At 40.8% G+C, this 17138-nt stretch overlaps 2 protein-coding genes across 4 annotated transcripts in view; both read right to left on the bottom strand.

Moving 5' to 3' along the window:
• LOC133976616 (ATP-binding cassette sub-family C member 4-like) overlaps positions 1–8794 on the bottom strand; it is a 22639-nt gene extending 13845 nt beyond the window's left edge. Inside the window, exons 1-7 of the mRNA XM_062414864.1 lie at positions 8670–8794; positions 3345–3455; positions 2956–3076; positions 2187–2411; positions 1979–2068; positions 1555–1718; positions 1168–1293 (exon numbers count right to left, since the gene is read on the bottom strand). Coding sequence (XP_062270848.1) covers positions 1168–1293; positions 1555–1718; positions 1979–2068; positions 2187–2411; positions 2956–3076; positions 3345–3455; positions 8670–8689 — 857 coding nt within the window. The 5' untranslated portion in view covers positions 8690–8794. The remainder of the gene's footprint in view (positions 1–1167; positions 1294–1554; positions 1719–1978; positions 2069–2186; positions 2412–2955; positions 3077–3344; positions 3456–8669) is intronic.
• On the bottom strand, positions 8699–17138 carry timmdc1 (translocase of inner mitochondrial membrane domain containing 1). Of its 3 annotated transcripts, none has more exons than XM_062414867.1 (9): positions 16998–17138; positions 15134–15486; positions 13957–14122; positions 13152–13240; positions 12850–12917; positions 11462–11540; positions 10138–10248; positions 9807–10000; positions 8699–8827 (listed from the first exon to the last, which is right to left on the bottom strand). In XM_062414867.1, the coding sequence occupies exons 2-8, from the start codon at positions 15463–15465 to the stop codon at positions 9844–9846; spliced, it is 1002 nt and encodes a 333-aa protein (XP_062270851.1). In that variant the 5' UTR covers positions 15466–15486; positions 16998–17138; the 3' UTR covers positions 8699–8827; positions 9807–9843. The 3 variants fall into 3 exon arrangements, with proteins under 3 accessions (XP_062270851.1, XP_062270852.1, XP_062270850.1); XM_062414868.1 differs by having other exon boundaries at positions 8805–8820; XM_062414866.1 differs by lacking the exon at positions 8699–8827 and having other exon boundaries at positions 9216–10000.

The following is a 17138-nucleotide window of genomic DNA, read 5'->3' as shown; positions in this document are numbered from 1 at the left end:
CTTTCTTGTGAGCACCCTCTTAATGCCTTCAAGTCCTTCGCCATTGTTGATCAAGGAATGCTCAGAATAAGTTATGCGAGTTAAACCTTTCACCTGATACCGGTTAAAGATGTTTGATACCGATCAGCCATTCGTCAAAAGGCAACACAGATATCTTCTGCCTCTGGGATCGGTTTAGATTTGTTCGAGACTTGTCTGTCTGGCACCGCTTTGTTGTATGACATTAATCTAAATGTGTGGAGTGCCAATCGGCCTCCGCATGCTGATAACCCACGAGGGAACGTACAACTGATTTCTACGGCTATACAGATGACGAGCGGTTATACATTCCATATGCTCAAAACAAAGACAGGGGCTCTAATCAATAAGTGAAACAGTACACCAACTTAAGCCTCAAACCAGCATGCTTTTAGATTCCAATTTCAATTATGATGCCTACCAATAGACTTTTCTCATGTATATTGCCAAAATACAAAAGGTCTCTGGTCTACTCAAGAGGGACAGATCATTTTTCTGGCAATGATTATGTATTTCACTTTTGGTATTGGTAACATCTCTTTTACATCTCATTACTGTGGTTTTTAATAATGACCTGTGTAATAACCTGTTTAATAACCTGTGCTATGACACTCAGTTGATCACACATTAAACTGACACTTTAATGAGATGAGAGCTTTACCTCACCCTTTGATAGTTTCAAACCATTAACCAAGGGCTAAAGAAACAAACTACAATGATAGACAACTTAATTAAGCTTGAAATAGATTCATTTCCTAAGAATTACAATGGACCAGGAGAAACCAGTTCCTCAAGTTTTAAAACCTGCAGTAGCCAGATCAACTCCACAGTTCAGGCATCAGGGGAATAGAAGCATAAAAAACAGATCTTAGCTTATAATCAAATCATTGAATGGTAACACAGGCCAATGGTGTTAAAGATGTGTTTGAGCACCCCCCCCCCCCACACACACACACACACACACACACACACACCTATTGTTTTCAATATAAACCACACACCAACATCGTCCTCCCCAAAAAAGCCACTGGTATGTGCTATACAGGTGTCAGTTTGACATTTCAAATGATGCAGCTGTGTGTCTTACACTAAGCGATATGAAATTTGGTCCCGATAAACGTTCTTTACAAACAACATTTCCATCGTTACCTTCTGACTTCGGTAACCAAAGCTGAGAATGGTTTTTCCCAGGCGTACATTTTGATGATCCTGATGCCGGACACCACTTCGTTCATAATGCGGATTCTGTTGTCGGTAAGGATTGCTGTTTTACCCCTGCAAAAAAATACAATTCAAATTTAGTTTTCCATTTTTTCATAATGTTGGGAAAGACTACGGTATTTACATGAGGTGCCAAAAGGAACAGCAATTTGTTTGAATAAAACAAAGTAAACAGACATAAACAAACAGCGGGTAAGTGGTGATATCGGTAATTCATTTACTGATACTAGACACGCTAGGTGATACGTCCGTTGAAAGTGTATGAGGTGACGATTAAAGACGACCGTGTAGCCCTCCGGGTATCTTGTTATTTACCTGAACTTTCCAAAGAGCTTTCCAAACCAGGCCTGCACAGGCATCATGAGGACAATCACAGCCACACCTGCCAGACACGACACTCCGATCCCATTCCAAAGGAAACCGATTATCGCCACGGTTTGCAGAGGTGCCACCCACAGGTAGTGCAGATTGAGTGTAATCTACAGAGGCAACAGTTAAATGTGAACACAAGCATGCACAAAATATTGGAAACATTTTTTGGCACCGGTTATAACAATTCAGTTACAAAAAATGTTGTCACAGGTCTGTAATAGACCAACATACAAACAAAAGGTTTGAAAACACGGGGGTAGCATACTGGGGCTTAATGTGGTCATTGCTTTCAAAATTCCGCTGGGCCTTGTGAACATCTAGCAGTAGAAATCACTGTTTGTACAAGCACATATTTGTGTTATCTAACCTCATCAAAACGGTTGACATCATTTGAAAGGAGGTTCACAATTTGTCCGGTGGTGGTTCTTCCTATGGATTCGCTGCTGAGACAAAGAGCCTGCAAAGCGACATTTTACCAGAGGAATTACTGCAACAACTCGTGGCATATCCCCGAGGGTGACGATAATCTACAAAAATATGCATCTGTGCTGCAAATCTGCTGACTTTTTACTGACCTTTCTGTATATCATGTGACACATGGCAATTCTAATCTTCATGCCTATTCTTTGGACATGGTAGTAGTAAAGATGGCTAAAGAAAGTCAGTCCAAAAGTGGTGAGGGACATTGCAGCGGCGTAAGCGTACGCCGTGCGAAGACTTCTCTCGTCTTCTGGGTCGTAATTCTCAAAGTACGTGATGATTTCCCCCATGAGAAGTGGCTGGATCGTTTTAATGGCCTCCTTAACGACAAAGACGGAGACAAACGTACATGTTAGATCGTGAGATATGCCGGTAACCTCTTATTCAAACATTCGCAATAATGCAGAAAGCATTACGCCGGTTATTGTAAACACTGAACTGCCAAGAAAGTTCAATACATTCCTGCTTGTCAGTCCATATGTGGCTGTGAAATACGACCGCTGAAAGCATCTGGAAATGGTTTCTTTACTTACTACGCTCCAAAACTATGTATATAAACAAATCTAAATGGTGCATACCAATACAGAGCAACTTCAAAGCTGGACTCTAAGTTCTCTAATGCCTGCAGATGTTATAGATTTGTATGCTTTTATTCTCCATTATGACTCCTTCAAATCTTTTACACATTTACACAAACATCTTTTTACAAATGACAACATCTCTCTCGTGCAAGTAACCTTAGGGACAAAAGATTCCAACGTTCCAAACAACTTTCATTACAAAACTCATCAATATCGTTATATATCACTAAACTGTCATGATGTCAACATCTGAGAAGGGAGCTTTATAAAAGCCAGAACATACCAGTGAAAATACAAACAACCCAGCCACTGCAAAGGACTTCCCGTGGCACTGAATGAGGACTTTGGTGAGATTTGGCTCCCGAAGTTCCTTTGAGGCCTTTCTAACTTCACGGTCCCAAAATCTGCAAGAAAGCACATGTAACAGGGTATTTATTCTGAAATGGAGCCCAGTAACTTTAAATCCATTACTGATTTAGTGAATAGTACAACCAAAATGATTAGGTCTAAGCAACAAGTACAATCACAAATGTTTATCTTGACAAACACCTTGCCAAAGGTCACATATTAGACTTTTGGGAGTGATCCTAGATTATATCACAGTCAGGTCTAGCCCTGGAACAATTGGTTCCCACTAAGGGAGCTTCTTCCTTCCTGAGCTGATCACAGTACCTCTGCAGCTCCTCTCCCAGTATTTCAGACCCATCCTCTGGAAGAACACTGTACAGGTCACTTTCCTCCAGCCTCCGATTGTGTCCAAGGTACAGCAGGGGGCTTAACCAGCTGAAATCAACAATTAAGTAGAAAATGAATAACATGGGTATCAAACACCAAGACTTCTTTCTCAATATGTTAGTTTGTTATCACTCAAGATATACCCCCCCCCCCCCCCCCCCCCCCCCGCCACTCCCTTCCATGATTGATTCAATCATACATCAATGCCTGTCAACACCTTACTGATGTTGACAAACCTGACAGACAGCACAGGCACCCCCATTGAGTTGCAGTGGATGATGCAGCCACCGTGGGACTGCACCATATACTGCGACACATCGACTCCTCGGTGACACGCGCAAGGATTCTGTTTTTGGACAGCTCGATGTTCAACACCATCGACAACAACAACTACTTTAATCCAAACTGCTTTTCTCCCCATACACATGACTGCACCTAAGGAGACCGATCTGTTAACTCCTGTAAATTGCAGGAAACACATCAGTGATCCATCACATTGGGACAGTGACGGATCTGTGTACGGACGAGAGGTCAAACAACAGAGATCGGAAAATTTAACCTGCCTCTGAGGCAGTTTGACACTGCAAATATTGAATCTGCTCCCTGTACATCTATCACTAAAACAGGCAACGGCAGGCAGTTGGGACTGCAGGAAAAAAATTAATTGGTGGCGACCTGCCAGGACTTGTATACCTTGAGTAAGGAATCAGACATTAACAATCTCATTCAATCCCTCTGTAAGAATAAAACATCTAATGTATTACGAATTGTGTATTACAGTTTAACATACAGATTGTTGAACAGCATGTACATATTATCTATCGTCCACAAATGTAGCTTCTTCGTTTTTTTAAATTTTTTATCTTTCTCTACTATGGATCATGGTATGGAAGTACTTTGAACTGACATGTAATACCTAACATTTAAGAACACCTCTTCAACAGGTTTTTCTTCCCTGACTTTGGCCCACAGCTAATTATTTATTAGGAAAATTGGTTAAGACACATTGTTTGCAACCAACGACCTGGCACATGGTTGCACAGGACAAGTTAGATCCTCTTACAATCCGGCTTCTATAAGAGTCAAAATCCAGTGGACCGAAAGGAAGGAAAATAAAATGATAAATACTTCAAGTGTAATCTACACAACTGTACATTTCCACAATGACATCTAAAACAATGATGACATAGTATTACAGTGCATACAACCCAAACACAATACTCTACATTTCAATGTCTTCTAAGCATTATTGAATTTGGGTGCAAAATATGAAAACAAGGCCTCGCTTGTTGATGCAAATCCATATTCACAATGTCTCCAAATTTACAATTGAAAAGCCCCCGCCTTTATTTTTAATACTGGCTGCCAATGCAACAGAAAACGTAGAATTGACACATTGCATCAAGTTATCAAAGTCTCATTACATCCCCTGGGACTATTTGTGAGAAATTACGTTGGACTGGAGTTGCAACAGGTAGTTGTGATTCATGTGCTAATGCCAATTTTGTGGTTTAAAGCTAATTGGGGAAACTTCAGGAAAAAGTTTGCATCTTAAATTGGGAAGCCGGTACAATATGATATTATTTTTTATTTAATGTTTAATTATGCATCTTGTATGTTACAGATTCAGCTGTATTCAAAACGAAAGTTAGGATCAAACTTTTTCTCCAGGACAAGATTATTGAGTTATATTATTATTATTTGTTTATCACCCGAACAAACAATGTATCACTATTCGAATCATTTAGTAACAGGTCATGATCTGACCCTGCTTCGAAATCCTATAATGTGACAGAAATGACTTACCACAAGAAAACTCGTGAAAAACATCCGGCAGTGGCCAGTGGATTGTTTCTAGTCTGTTTGCTGTCCGTAATCATTCTGGCATTGACGCTGTGTGCAAACTGCAGCTAGGTCTGGCAAGATTTCAGTCACAGTCACAGCACGTGAAGTTTTCTAACACCATGTGAGACGGAGTCTCGGCCAATAAGATAGTCGCAGCTGTACGTGTTCGCATCAGGTTGTCTCCAACGGGCCACGGATCAGACAGTTGATGGACACGCCAAACGACGTGAGCGTCCACACTTGAACTATAGCGTCCTGTAAACAGCGATGTCAAGCACAAGCTGCTCGCTCCAACTGTGTCTGCAATTACTAATTAATGAGCTTACTGATGGACGATGCGTGGAGGAAGAAAAACAAAAGCACAAAGGTTCACTGTGCGGTGATCCGACGTATTTCAGACACTAAGTTGCTGTGATGTTTCAGTATTTACAGACCGAACTGAGCCTCAGCACATGTTGAAGCGCTGTGTGTAAAAGTGCACCGCTGCAGCAGTGACACACAGTATGAGCACAGATCAGCTTACAAAGATCTGCTAACTTTGTTGTTGTTGCTATACATTATAACAGAGAGCATCTTTGTAATAATAAAGACCTATCTAAATAAATCACCTCTGGGTGTCATCCCGCTCCAGTTTACAGCGCGTCAGTCCGCGGTGATAATTTAACTTATTGTTGATTATGGCACACTTATTAACAAGGACATTAAAAACTGGCACTTCGTGTCAAAAAGGTTGCCTACCCCTGTTCTACAGTGTTTTACAAGTTCACCCTTGAGCTTGGATGTCGATATCATATTTCGTTTCGGGAATTTTATTGATATCCGTTTGTTATTCTCAGTACTGATTCATAGTTATTACTAAGAGTGCTACTATGATTACTGCTGATAATAATAGCATAGATTCCTGGTAGTTTTGTTAATTTTCTTATTTGGGGTTTCTTATTATGGGTCAGTTAGTCTACATTTAAGAGCATGGGCTACTTGAATTCTGCCTCACATTACGTCCTATCAATATAGTGAAAAGAGCGTTTGTATCTTGTATCACTGATTAAAACGTGTGAATTTAATACAAAAAAGTAGAAAACGCTATCTCAACAGCATTTACAAGGACGAGTTATGTATGCCGCAACGCTCCCGTTTACGAGCAGAAATGAAGGCAGCAACTGTGCAACGCGTCTTTTTCCACGCCTTCGTTGTATAGTGATAATCACATGTGAGCAGGAATGCAATAGACAAACTGAATGAGAAGTCTACTAATGCAAGCCGATGTAACTGCACTCAAAGGCTCCTTTACAGCCAGTAGTTAAACAAAAGCACGATTCAAATACTGTAAAGAGCTGTACAGGAACATATATGGGTCAATGACGTATACGGATTTGCAAATACTCAATTGTAGAATAATAAAAAACAAGCATGTCTAATGCAGTAGTTCAAACATTCAGAATGTTGTGTACCTGAAGATCCATATTATAAATTTGAAATTAAGTGATTTTAGTGGGTTTTTTCAAGATTAATTGGCACTGGCCTTAAAAAAAAGTCATGTGGTGCGACCATGATTCATCTTGAAATAAATTAATTTACTTAACACGCTTCACATCTTTTTTTTTGTTTTTTTGTAAATGATGATCTTTTATTTATATAAGATATTTCAAGATGAATCATGGTCGCACCACATGACTTTTTTTTAAGGCCAGTGCCAATTAATCTTGAAAAACCCCCACTAAAATCACTTTCAAATTGTAATATGAATTGTCAGGTACACAACATTCTGAATGTTTCAACTACTGCATTAGATATGCTTGTTTTTATTATTCTAACATTGAGTTGTTGAAAATCCTTATATGTCCTTGACCCATATGCGCATAAGGTGGTAAACACCCAAAGTGTGATGTAGCCTGTTTGAGTTATCAGATGCGTGTATAAAACACGAGGGAACCACAAAACAGTCTGCTTTGACCTTACTGCTACAGGGTTCATGGAGGTTTGCTTCCAGGCACATTTGAAAACCGTGCATGTACGGAACAGTTTGTACTCTGCATTTGTTTCTCTGCCAAATTAAGTTGCATACCATTGCCACATGTAACACTGTGCATTATGTAGCAATAAAGAGCTCCATGAAGACTGAATCAACTTTGTAGCGGAAACCACAAAATACTTTTTTTTTTTTTTTTTAAAAGACAAAGTAAATATGATGTCATGACCAGTGTTGGGGAACATTACTTTTAAAAGTAACTAATAACATTAAAAAGTTACCGCCATTAAAAAGTAACTAGTTACATTACAGCATTACCCTTCTATTTTCAAAACAAAATTGAATTATGAAGTCATATTTAGTTTGGCTTCCTAATAGAAAGCAGAATGACAGCTGTAATCATTCCTGCTGGGAACATCAGTCACAACAAGAAGCGACTGGGCCAAGAACCTGAATAGGGTTTCTTGCTGAAACCAATGCCAAGAGTCCAGACTCTTCAACTGTTGCTGTTTCGAGACTCTACGGGTTTCTCTGTACGTGACAAAATGACAATCAAACACATGGTCAGGACAGTATTACTCAAAGAGTATTTTGGATACAGTTAGTACTGTTTTAGATACTGTTAGTCTGGGTTTGTCAGGCCTGTATTTAACTTCTAATACAAATTAAATATTTTGATGCAAACCCAGTTCACATGTGATGACACTGGGTTGATTAATTTATCCTCTAAACATGTTGAAGATGCTTTTAAATGAGACTGCACGTAACAGGACGTAGATGAAACATGAGAAAGTTGGCTATGTGCATTTATATATATGTGAGGCATATTTGCAGTTCCACAAAGCCACCAGTAGAGGGCGCTAACAGCATATTTATGAACGTTAAAGCTTTGAAAGCAGTCATCCCTTCCTCTCCCATTTAGAGAGGATGACTACAGAACTCAGACAACTTGGCTCTTTACAAATTGCCAGTAAAGTTACAGTAAAACCTTTTTGGATGGTAAATTAACTTTCAAACACTGCATTGTTTCTCTGCACTGTGAGTGCAGACATGCTGCAGCTGGATCATTATAGGATGAGAACAGTGTTCCTTTTAAAGCTGAAAGGTTTGGAAGCTTTAGTGAGGGTTTAACTAACACTGCGAAAGCATGCAGTGTTGTATCAGACATACACATGTCCCGACCCAGCTGTTCTGGCTCTTCTTTTTTTTAGCTCGGTTTGATTTTTTTTTTTGGCTAATCAATGTTACACAAAGACAAACCTGCCCAGACAGAAAATCTATTCTCAAAAATGCTGAAACGCAGCCAAATCCAACAGACGACAGTTAACGTGTAATTTCAACTTATCTTCAGTGACTACCTGCAATATTTCACAACTTAATATATATAAAGACATACTTTGGGAGAAATAAACACACTTGAATACACATTTCTTATCTATAAAGTGTACCTGATGTAAGTTATCATCATTGACAGGCTGTTTTTTTCTGAGTGCGAGGATTCTTCAATCTTTTTCTGCTGGCTGTCACTGCTGCATCCTGGGCCCCAGCTGCTGCCGTGTCACATCTTGTTTACACCAGGGGGCCGAGGCTATGTTTGACCTAGTTGCTGAAAAGCCCGAGAGGCAAAGTCAAAAGCTCGCTATGACACAGACGTGGAAAATAAAGAAGCCCATTTTGTCAAATGCAGAGTGATATGTGTTGCTTCGGTGTTGAAATGTGTGAAGGTGTCAGAAACAGTGAGGCCCGGTGACTTTGAGAAAGACACTTTTCTCCAAACATCTGTTCCATCTTCCTCATTTACATGGAGTCAATATTGAAAGACAAGCTGATAACTGGAGCTGATTTTTTAACTGGAACAGATAAACATGTGTTATACTTAGACATAACCAGACTGTAAAAGAAGGTTGACTTCAATTATTTTATCTCATTGTGTCACTATCAGAGACGCCGTGTTCCCTAAACTGAGTTCAACTGAGGACTGAGTTTAACTGAGGATGCTTTATTAGGTTGTATTCCACACAAGTGCAACTTGTCAATTTGACTTTGGATAACATTTGTTGTGCCATCAGCACTGAGTGTTTTCCGTCACACACAAAAACAAATATAGATGGACATATTAAGCACAACTGGCAAACAAAAACCAACAATATTTAACCACAATTGATCAGAGCTCCACACGGAGTCCAGATTAAATTGAATTATCCCAATAATATGTAAAACATGTCATTTAGTTTTTTTATTCCTTTATCCCATTTTAAAAATTGCTTAGCAGTGTATCGAGTCCAGAAGCTGCATTTGAATTAGTTTTAAATTAATATAAATATGTGATTTTGTAGTCTTCTAATGTAAATGTTCCTCAAACTGTAAGTGGCTGACATTCATTTGACAACTTGCTTCACACAAACACACACATATCGCCCAGTACAACTATTGTCTCTGAATGGGCACATTTTCAGTAGTGGGTGAAACAACAACAGTGTCTTTGCATTGTGATGTGAAGCGGTTTCCCTTCAGTGAGAATGAACATGTGTCAATTCCAGGCAAGAGAGTGACCCGTTTATCCTCAGAGGTGTGTGAAGTCCCACCTTCAATGTCTGACAGATTAACAGGGCAGTAAGGCAGCTACTGTCGCTGGCTGCTCGAGTCCTGAGCGACGCTCTCGTTCTGCGGTAAGCTGAGCAGTTCCTGGATCCTCTGCATGTCCTTACTTGTCTCCTCTGCCTGAGAGCTGACATTCAGATCTTCGATCAACTCGTCCGTTAACTCCAGACGGGCCGTCCTTACGATTTAAAAAAAGGAGGAGAGCAGTGGGTTAACGGTGAACCGGGATAATTACCGACTTGAATATAAATGTGGGTTTACATTTTTTTTTATATAATTGATTATCCTACAAAAGTGACTTCTAATTTAACGTACCATTCCTCAAGCCTGAGCTCATACAGCTCCCTGCGCTCTCTCCTCCTCCTCTCTCGGACTGTTTCTCCAGCCAGCGACTGCATGCTGATGATCAAACCACCAGCAGGAACTCTGAGCAGAAGTTAGTTTATATTATTGTTATTATTATATAACACGTTTTCCCAGTACAATTGAGTATATTTGCATTAGAGCACAGCACAAAAACAGAAAAATACACTTTATTCTTTTGTTAAAGCGTTGAGTACAATTTATACAACACGTGAAAATATCAGCTACTGTAAATAGCATGTGAAACCATTCCGCTGACCACTCGCTGGACACATCGACACCGGGGAAACTGTATTACCAGAACACTTTCTACTATTGCATAATCTGCTCTGTAACAAACCTAGCTTCATTGCATAAAAGTAAGTCCAAGTAGGAGTCCGATTTCCTGCTCGGCTTTCTCTTACAAGTCACGTCCTTTTCTGCGGCCCCTCCGGGCCCACCAAAAAACCTTCCGGTCACACCTCCGCCACATGCCAGGACAGTGGGACAATCCTGGGGTTGAGATCTGGAGCGTGATGTGCTTTCCAGATTAGATGCCCGCTTTCATTTCTGCCCTGGCTGCACCTGGCATAGACGGAGGGCCGGGGCGGTTTGCGCACATCAAACGCTCCAGGTGGCTGGTTGCTCAGGCAGAAAGTGACACGGAAGGGAGGGGGAGGAGAGGGGAGGAGGTAATGCTAGTGCAGAGCCAATAGGAGAAGAAGAGACTAGGGCTGAGCCAACACGGATCAGAGACAATCCAAACCAGCCCCTCCAGTCTGTTATACCATCAAACACCTCACACTCGATGACCTTTGTATGATCAAATTCAAATCCGCTCTTGGCTCTGTGCGCTTGGCTGGAAGAGGCCAGAGGAACGAGGTGAAAAGTGGGGCGGGGGGAGAGAGAGAGAGAGAGAGAGAGCGAGAGGAGAGAGGGTTGATGAGGGGAGGGATTAGAGATGAGACTGTCCGGATAAGACCGTGGTAGATGGAGATGAGAGGCTGGAATAACATGGATGGTATAAATGGAGAGGGGGGCAGCTGCTGTATTGGTCTGCCTCCTTGCTCTAGTACCCAAAACATGGCCCTCTGCGGTGCACATGAGTCCCTCTGGCACCCAGCACTGAGTGGGGGGGGGGGGGGGGGTTCAGCTGGGCGACAGAGGGTTGCTGGGAGGGGCACAGCTGGCTGCCAGAGTGCTCACTGCTCACATGGACACGCGCACAAGCATAAGTGAACATGCGTGTCAGTTAAAAACATAAATGGATGGCTGTGAAGGGACGCTACCCTCTTACCCCAGCACTGCTCCAATGATTGTCCCTGCCACCAGACCTCCCAGGCCCAGGTTCAGTCTGAAGAGGCCTCCAGTCACAGCTGTTCGTTCACACACACACACACACACACACACACACACACACACACACACACACACACAGAAAGTTTTATTAACATCATTCATAACTTCATTTCCTGGCATATGTCTGTATGTGTTAAAACTGTTTGTCATCTGTCCAAATGATAGCTTTCATACACTTCATTAGGACCACCTGTGCAATCTAATGCAATCTGCCATAAACTCATTTTACAAAGTTTATACATTTTCAGTTTTGGTTGACATTGTCATCAGGGTGGTAATTCTGCTTTATGTTTATTATTGAGGTCGTAGTGGGTGGTGAGTGCATTATATTGAATGGTGTTCCATCCATTACGACCTCAATAATAAACATAAAGTAGAATTATCATTCTTCTCATGATGTCGACAAAAACTGATAATGTATAAGCTTAGTAACAGTGGAATTGATGGCAGAGCTGTTGTATTGGATTGCATTAGATTGTACAGGTGTTCCTAATAAAGTGACTGGTGAGTGTTTTAGTTTTATTGTTGCCCACCTTGACATATTCGAAATTTGATAAACATCTACACAACATCAAATTACATTTTCTGGACTGCAACTTCCTGCAGATAATTTGATCATTTTACATTTCATTTTTCATGGTGATTTTTGGGGTATTTTTACACCTTTATTTGGATAGCTGGAGCAGAGTGTTGACAGGAAATAAAGGGGGGGGGGGGGGTTGACTGAGAGCAAAGGCCACAATGGCGTTGCAGTTCACTGTCAGCTCTTTAACCCTTTGCCAACCAAGGAGCCCCAGTGATCTGGTCTTAAAGGAAGCAATTATATGACCGTTCTTTCCTGAGATAACTATTAGAGGAAACATTTAGTCTCTCTCTGCTCTAAGGAGTTACCCAAATAGAATTTACAGAGGGTGACTCACACTGTGTCACACATCAGCTATTGAACCTGTATGCCAGTTCATGAAAATACTTTAATTTACTGTTGTAATAACTTACAGCGCACATTTTTTCTGGGAGGGATCCTTTGGTCTATAAGATCATTATCATTAGAGAGAAAAGGTACTATCTACAGACGTTCACCTGGCAAGTGGCCATAGAAGTGCAGAAATAGGCAGTTAGCCAAAAGACAGACCTGATCATAAATTCAGCATTTCAAACTGCTGGCAGACAGAAACAGTATGTTATCTGAACTTATATAAGACAAGTCTAAGATGGAAATGTGCAAACATGTAGTGGCTTTTTTGTGAACCAGCATGCTCAATCAACTTTTCCTTGAATAAAAACAAAAAAGGTTTTAAAAGATGTAAGTGTAAGCTCATAACTCACCTCCAGCAGCTGCATAATGGCTGAGGGCGTACTTGTCTCTGTATACAGACAGGCCTGTGCTGACAGAACTACAGAGGAGAAGGGAGAGAAATGACAGATCAGGGAAAGACAAATAATTATTTATTTATTTATTTATTATTTATCAACAAATAATTAATAAATGCTTAGAGAAAAATAACTAGAAACCACCATCTAATGTGACTCATTTGTGAAAGAAGTAAGAACATTTTTTCTTTTTAAATGTTCCCCTGTGTACAATAATCACATAGTCCACGGCATCATCTAATTTACATTTTGCTTACTTGAACAAGGTGACGAACACAGCCACTCTCCAGCTCCATCTCACTCCGTATCTCAAGAAACCTCGGATAGCTGCGTTATGTGCCGAGCGCTGATTCAAACACAAGTGACACGCAATACCATAAGAACATTGCTGAGGACCTGTTTTGAGTTTTAACATTCTCTATATTGCTTTGTCTTGGTGCTGTAAAATCATTAGATATTAGGGTTGGTGTCACAATTTAGAACATTTTGGGTAATTTAGTAGTATTTTAAGTAAATCACAGGAGTATCTAATCTAATCACACCAGCATTAAAGGGATACTTCAGAGTTTTTGAAGTGAGGTTGTATGAGGTAGTCGGTTGTTTTGGGTCGACATACTGTCATTTTGGAGAAGGACGTTTTTTCCTTTGGCACTACATTATCTCACTCATAGAACTTCTGTATTCCTACGCATGCTGCAGTAGTACTTTCTGACCCAAACAGCTGATCGGCTCCGTGATACAGTGCGCGGCATGTGTAGGAATACAGATGTTCTACAGTTGAGAAAATGTAGTGCCAAAGTAAAGGGCTGTGTGACAATGAAACTGATATTGATTTTATGGTTCTTTTAAGGTGGCTAATATACATTTTAATGCTGCCCTGCCCGCAGCAGTACACTGCCAGGACTCCTGTCTGTTGCTCCAAACTGGAGCAACAGACATTCAAACCTACTGCAGGTAACACACCGACTATGGATAACTGCCTCATATAAACTCAAAACTCAAACTTCAAAAAATACAAACTATCCCCTTTTAATGGCACCCTCAAATTCAGATTTCACTTACCACCGCTTCCACACGACTGGTGTAGATTTCTGCCTGGCTGACTTGGATGTACCTGTTCCTGGCGTGGCGAGCTGCTGGCAGGCCTCCGTAGATCATGCCTGCTAGCGCAGCGACCAGCCCGCTCTTTATCACGCTGGTCAGCTCCTCTGGGTACCTGTGTGTCGGACTGCAAGAACACATGAGTGATAGAGCCGTTTTAGTGCCTCGTATAATGACTTTCAGACACTATTAAAAGTGCATTTTTCAAAACAAAAAAAATTGAGTGGAATTAAAGCGGACATGTTCAGACATGACAAACTCACAGTTTATTCTGAGTCACTAACTGGGAGTACAGATTATTTTTAAACAGAACTAATTAAATGACGGTTGGATTGTTAGAGCAGGCACACTAATGAGCATCCAGCTTCATTTACAAGCCACTGGCTGTTAGCTGAATTTTAATACAGCAGTGATCATTAAGTCCATTATAGAAGAAGGCTGGCAGTGTTCTATATTTCTATCATTGTCCACATTGTTTTTTCTATTTGTTGATGGTAAAAAAATATATAATTTATATAGAAAAATATCAGGCTCAATCTTCAATTCCAGTTGAAAGTTTGTGCACACTTATACACCAATTTAAATTATACTTATCCCTTAGTGTGTTTAGTAGGGCCCGACCGATACTGGATTTTTGGACCAATATCAATTTTAGGGAATAAAAAAGTCTGATATTCATACAATGGGTGATAATATATAATATAATATAATATATATATAATACACATTTAATACACATTAAAACATTTTTTGCAACGATCCTTCTAATGTGGTTATCGAACAAAAATGTATGTGATGTAGGGATGATATTTTACAGTGTAACTATATAAGCTTTATTATATAAAATGACTTCACTGTGAATTTAATAATCATAATTAGCTATGACACAGACATCAGACAACATATTCACTGATACTGATATATCTGTGATAGGTCAAGATCTGCTGATAATATCGGCTGACTGATATAGTAGGGCTCTAGTGTTTAGTCTTACAATATAGAAGCTGGGTAGTAGAGTAGCAACACAACAACAAAATGGATGCACAGAGGGGGACAAGTTTAAATTGAGCAAAGTGGTAAAAGGGATTTAAAAAAAATAAAAAAAAAAGAACTGACTGACGAACACACAAGTACTAACTCTTTCTCAAAGAGATCCTTGATGCGGTCCCATCCCGTGTCTGGGAATTCTGGCTTGCCCATGTTGCTTGGCACGTTACTGGGAGTGGGGATGGATGCAGGAGCAGGACTGGTTGAGGGGGAGGAGGAGGAGGAGGAAGGAGAGGGCATCTGTGCAGGCTGGGCAGCAGCCACATCAGCTGCATGGACCCTGGGGAACAGGAAGCAGAAGGAAGGAGGCCTGGCGCTCTGGATGAGGCCCTGCAGTAGGCCGGTGCTCAAGGTGCCCCGAGGGGCTGAATCTGCCTGTCGTCTCCGCGGGGCGAAGCATGTTCCGGGCTGCTCTGGATGCATCACGCTTCAGCTGGCGTTGGGCTGCAGAGGAGAGGCGGAAACACATGGCCGTGGGTTGGGATGTTGCGCTCACTGCTTCGACTTAAGCTCCATCCTCAAAACAAACAGCCTTAAGGCAAGTGAAATGCTGGCACAGGCTACACAGGCTGTCCGGCTCAGCAGCTGTTAAATGGTGCAGCCATATCAAAACACGCTGGGCACACAAGCAGACTCTCTGGGAAGAGATTGCTTTCTTGACTTTTTGAAATTGAGTTTTTTACTGCATTGCTGGGCCCCTCTGGTCCTCAGAGTAGGGTGTGCCAGCTAATACATAATAAAAGGTGAATACAGAAGGTGATGATTATCTTTGCCAGTGTTGCTCTGACACTCAGGAATCATCATCTAATACATGTAAGAGTGATAATCTTCGTCTTTAGCGGTAAGAAATTACTCAAGAGCACCATTTTACAAGTACATTTTGTGATTAAATGATGCTTGTCCCAGTTAAATAACATCTGGGGTGGCTGTGGCTCAGGAGGTAGAGTGGGTCATCTACTAATGAGAATCATATCAAAATGTCCTCAGGCAAGATACTGAACCCCAAACTGCTCCTGATGATTATGCTATTAGTGTGGGTGTGTGTGTGTGAGAATGGGGGAGTAAAGACACACTGTGGGGGGCTTTGGACAGGGAGCACTATATCACTGATGAGCAGGTTGGTTGGTTGCATGGCAGCCTCTGCCAACAGTGTATGATTCCACTGTGGATGAATACAGTCAGTGGTATCAATATTTATGTGTGAGTGGTTGTGTATTGGCATGTACTGTGAAGTGCTTAGAGTGGTCAATAAGACTAGAAAGGTGCTATAGACTATACATGGGGGGGGTCAATTTAACATTCCTTCAATCACGTTGTTCCATATGACCTTTATTTATTTACTGTGATAATGTAAAACTACTTGACCATGTAAAGTGATATCAAAAAATCTGGAGAAAAAAAAATAGTAAACACAATTAAACAAATGTTACTCTAATTATCAATTGTTTAAAAAAAAAAGTTTTGTGTTAAAAGTTTTCCCTGCTATTGAAACTAATTGTAAAGTTGACAGCAATTTCGCCTGTACAACCTTAAAATGTGTCGTCACTAACCGTGCTCACTAACACACCTGCTTCTAATAGTTAGCTCGTTATCGAGCAGCTGAAGCTCGTCAAGGGCTAACGAGCTCATTCTTGTTATCAAGTGCATTAGTGGGGAGCTACTTATAAATGCTTTAACTTACTCCCTAAACTAGCTGCCTATAGCCTAACGCTGTGCAGCTATCAGGTCACGCTGACTTGTCCCGTTTTGTTTCTCTGTAACAAAAATAACAACGTGTCATTGTCATAACTCGACAAGAGTATATTTTTTAAAGTTCAGTAGTAGTGTTAAACGCATTTGTGGTTTAAAAATGACTGCAAAAAACCTGAAATAAACCGTGTCCGATAATGGGAGCCTTAGCGTTATTGTTAGCATGCTATTAGCCTCTGTCATGCTACAGGTAAAATGCAGCTTACCAGCAAACAGCGCGGACTTCCAGTTCAACGAAACGTTTGTTTTATGAGTTGCAGCTTTGGTTAATGCATTTTAATTCAAGTGTGTGCATGTCATGTCTTTGTTTCATTGATGTCCTTCTGCGGCTCCTCACGCTTGGCTTT

The sequence above is a fragment of the Scomber scombrus genome, chromosome 24, assembly GCF_963691925.1.
Source record: "Scomber scombrus chromosome 24, fScoSco1.1, whole genome shotgun sequence".
NCBI classification, from domain to species: Eukaryota; Metazoa; Chordata; class Actinopteri; order Scombriformes; family Scombridae; genus Scomber; species Scomber scombrus.
Note: the sequence above shows the minus strand (reverse complement) of the source record. Positions and strands in the feature narration are given on the sequence as shown.

Excerpts from the sequence above, each read along its gene's own strand:
- timmdc1 (XM_062414867.1), bottom strand. The coding sequence starts at position 15,465 with ATGCATCCAGAGCAGCCCGGAACATGCTTCGCCCCGCGGAGACGACAG. Across the intron at positions 11,541-12,849 it reads CCATTATGCAGCTGCTGGAG|CTGTGACTGGAGGCCTCTTC; the intron begins GTGAGTTATGAG and ends GTGAACGAACAG. Across the intron at positions 10,001-10,137 it reads GAGCTCAGGCTTGAGGAATG|GACGGCCCGTCTGGAGTTAA; the intron begins GTACGTTAAATT and ends TTAAATCGTAAG.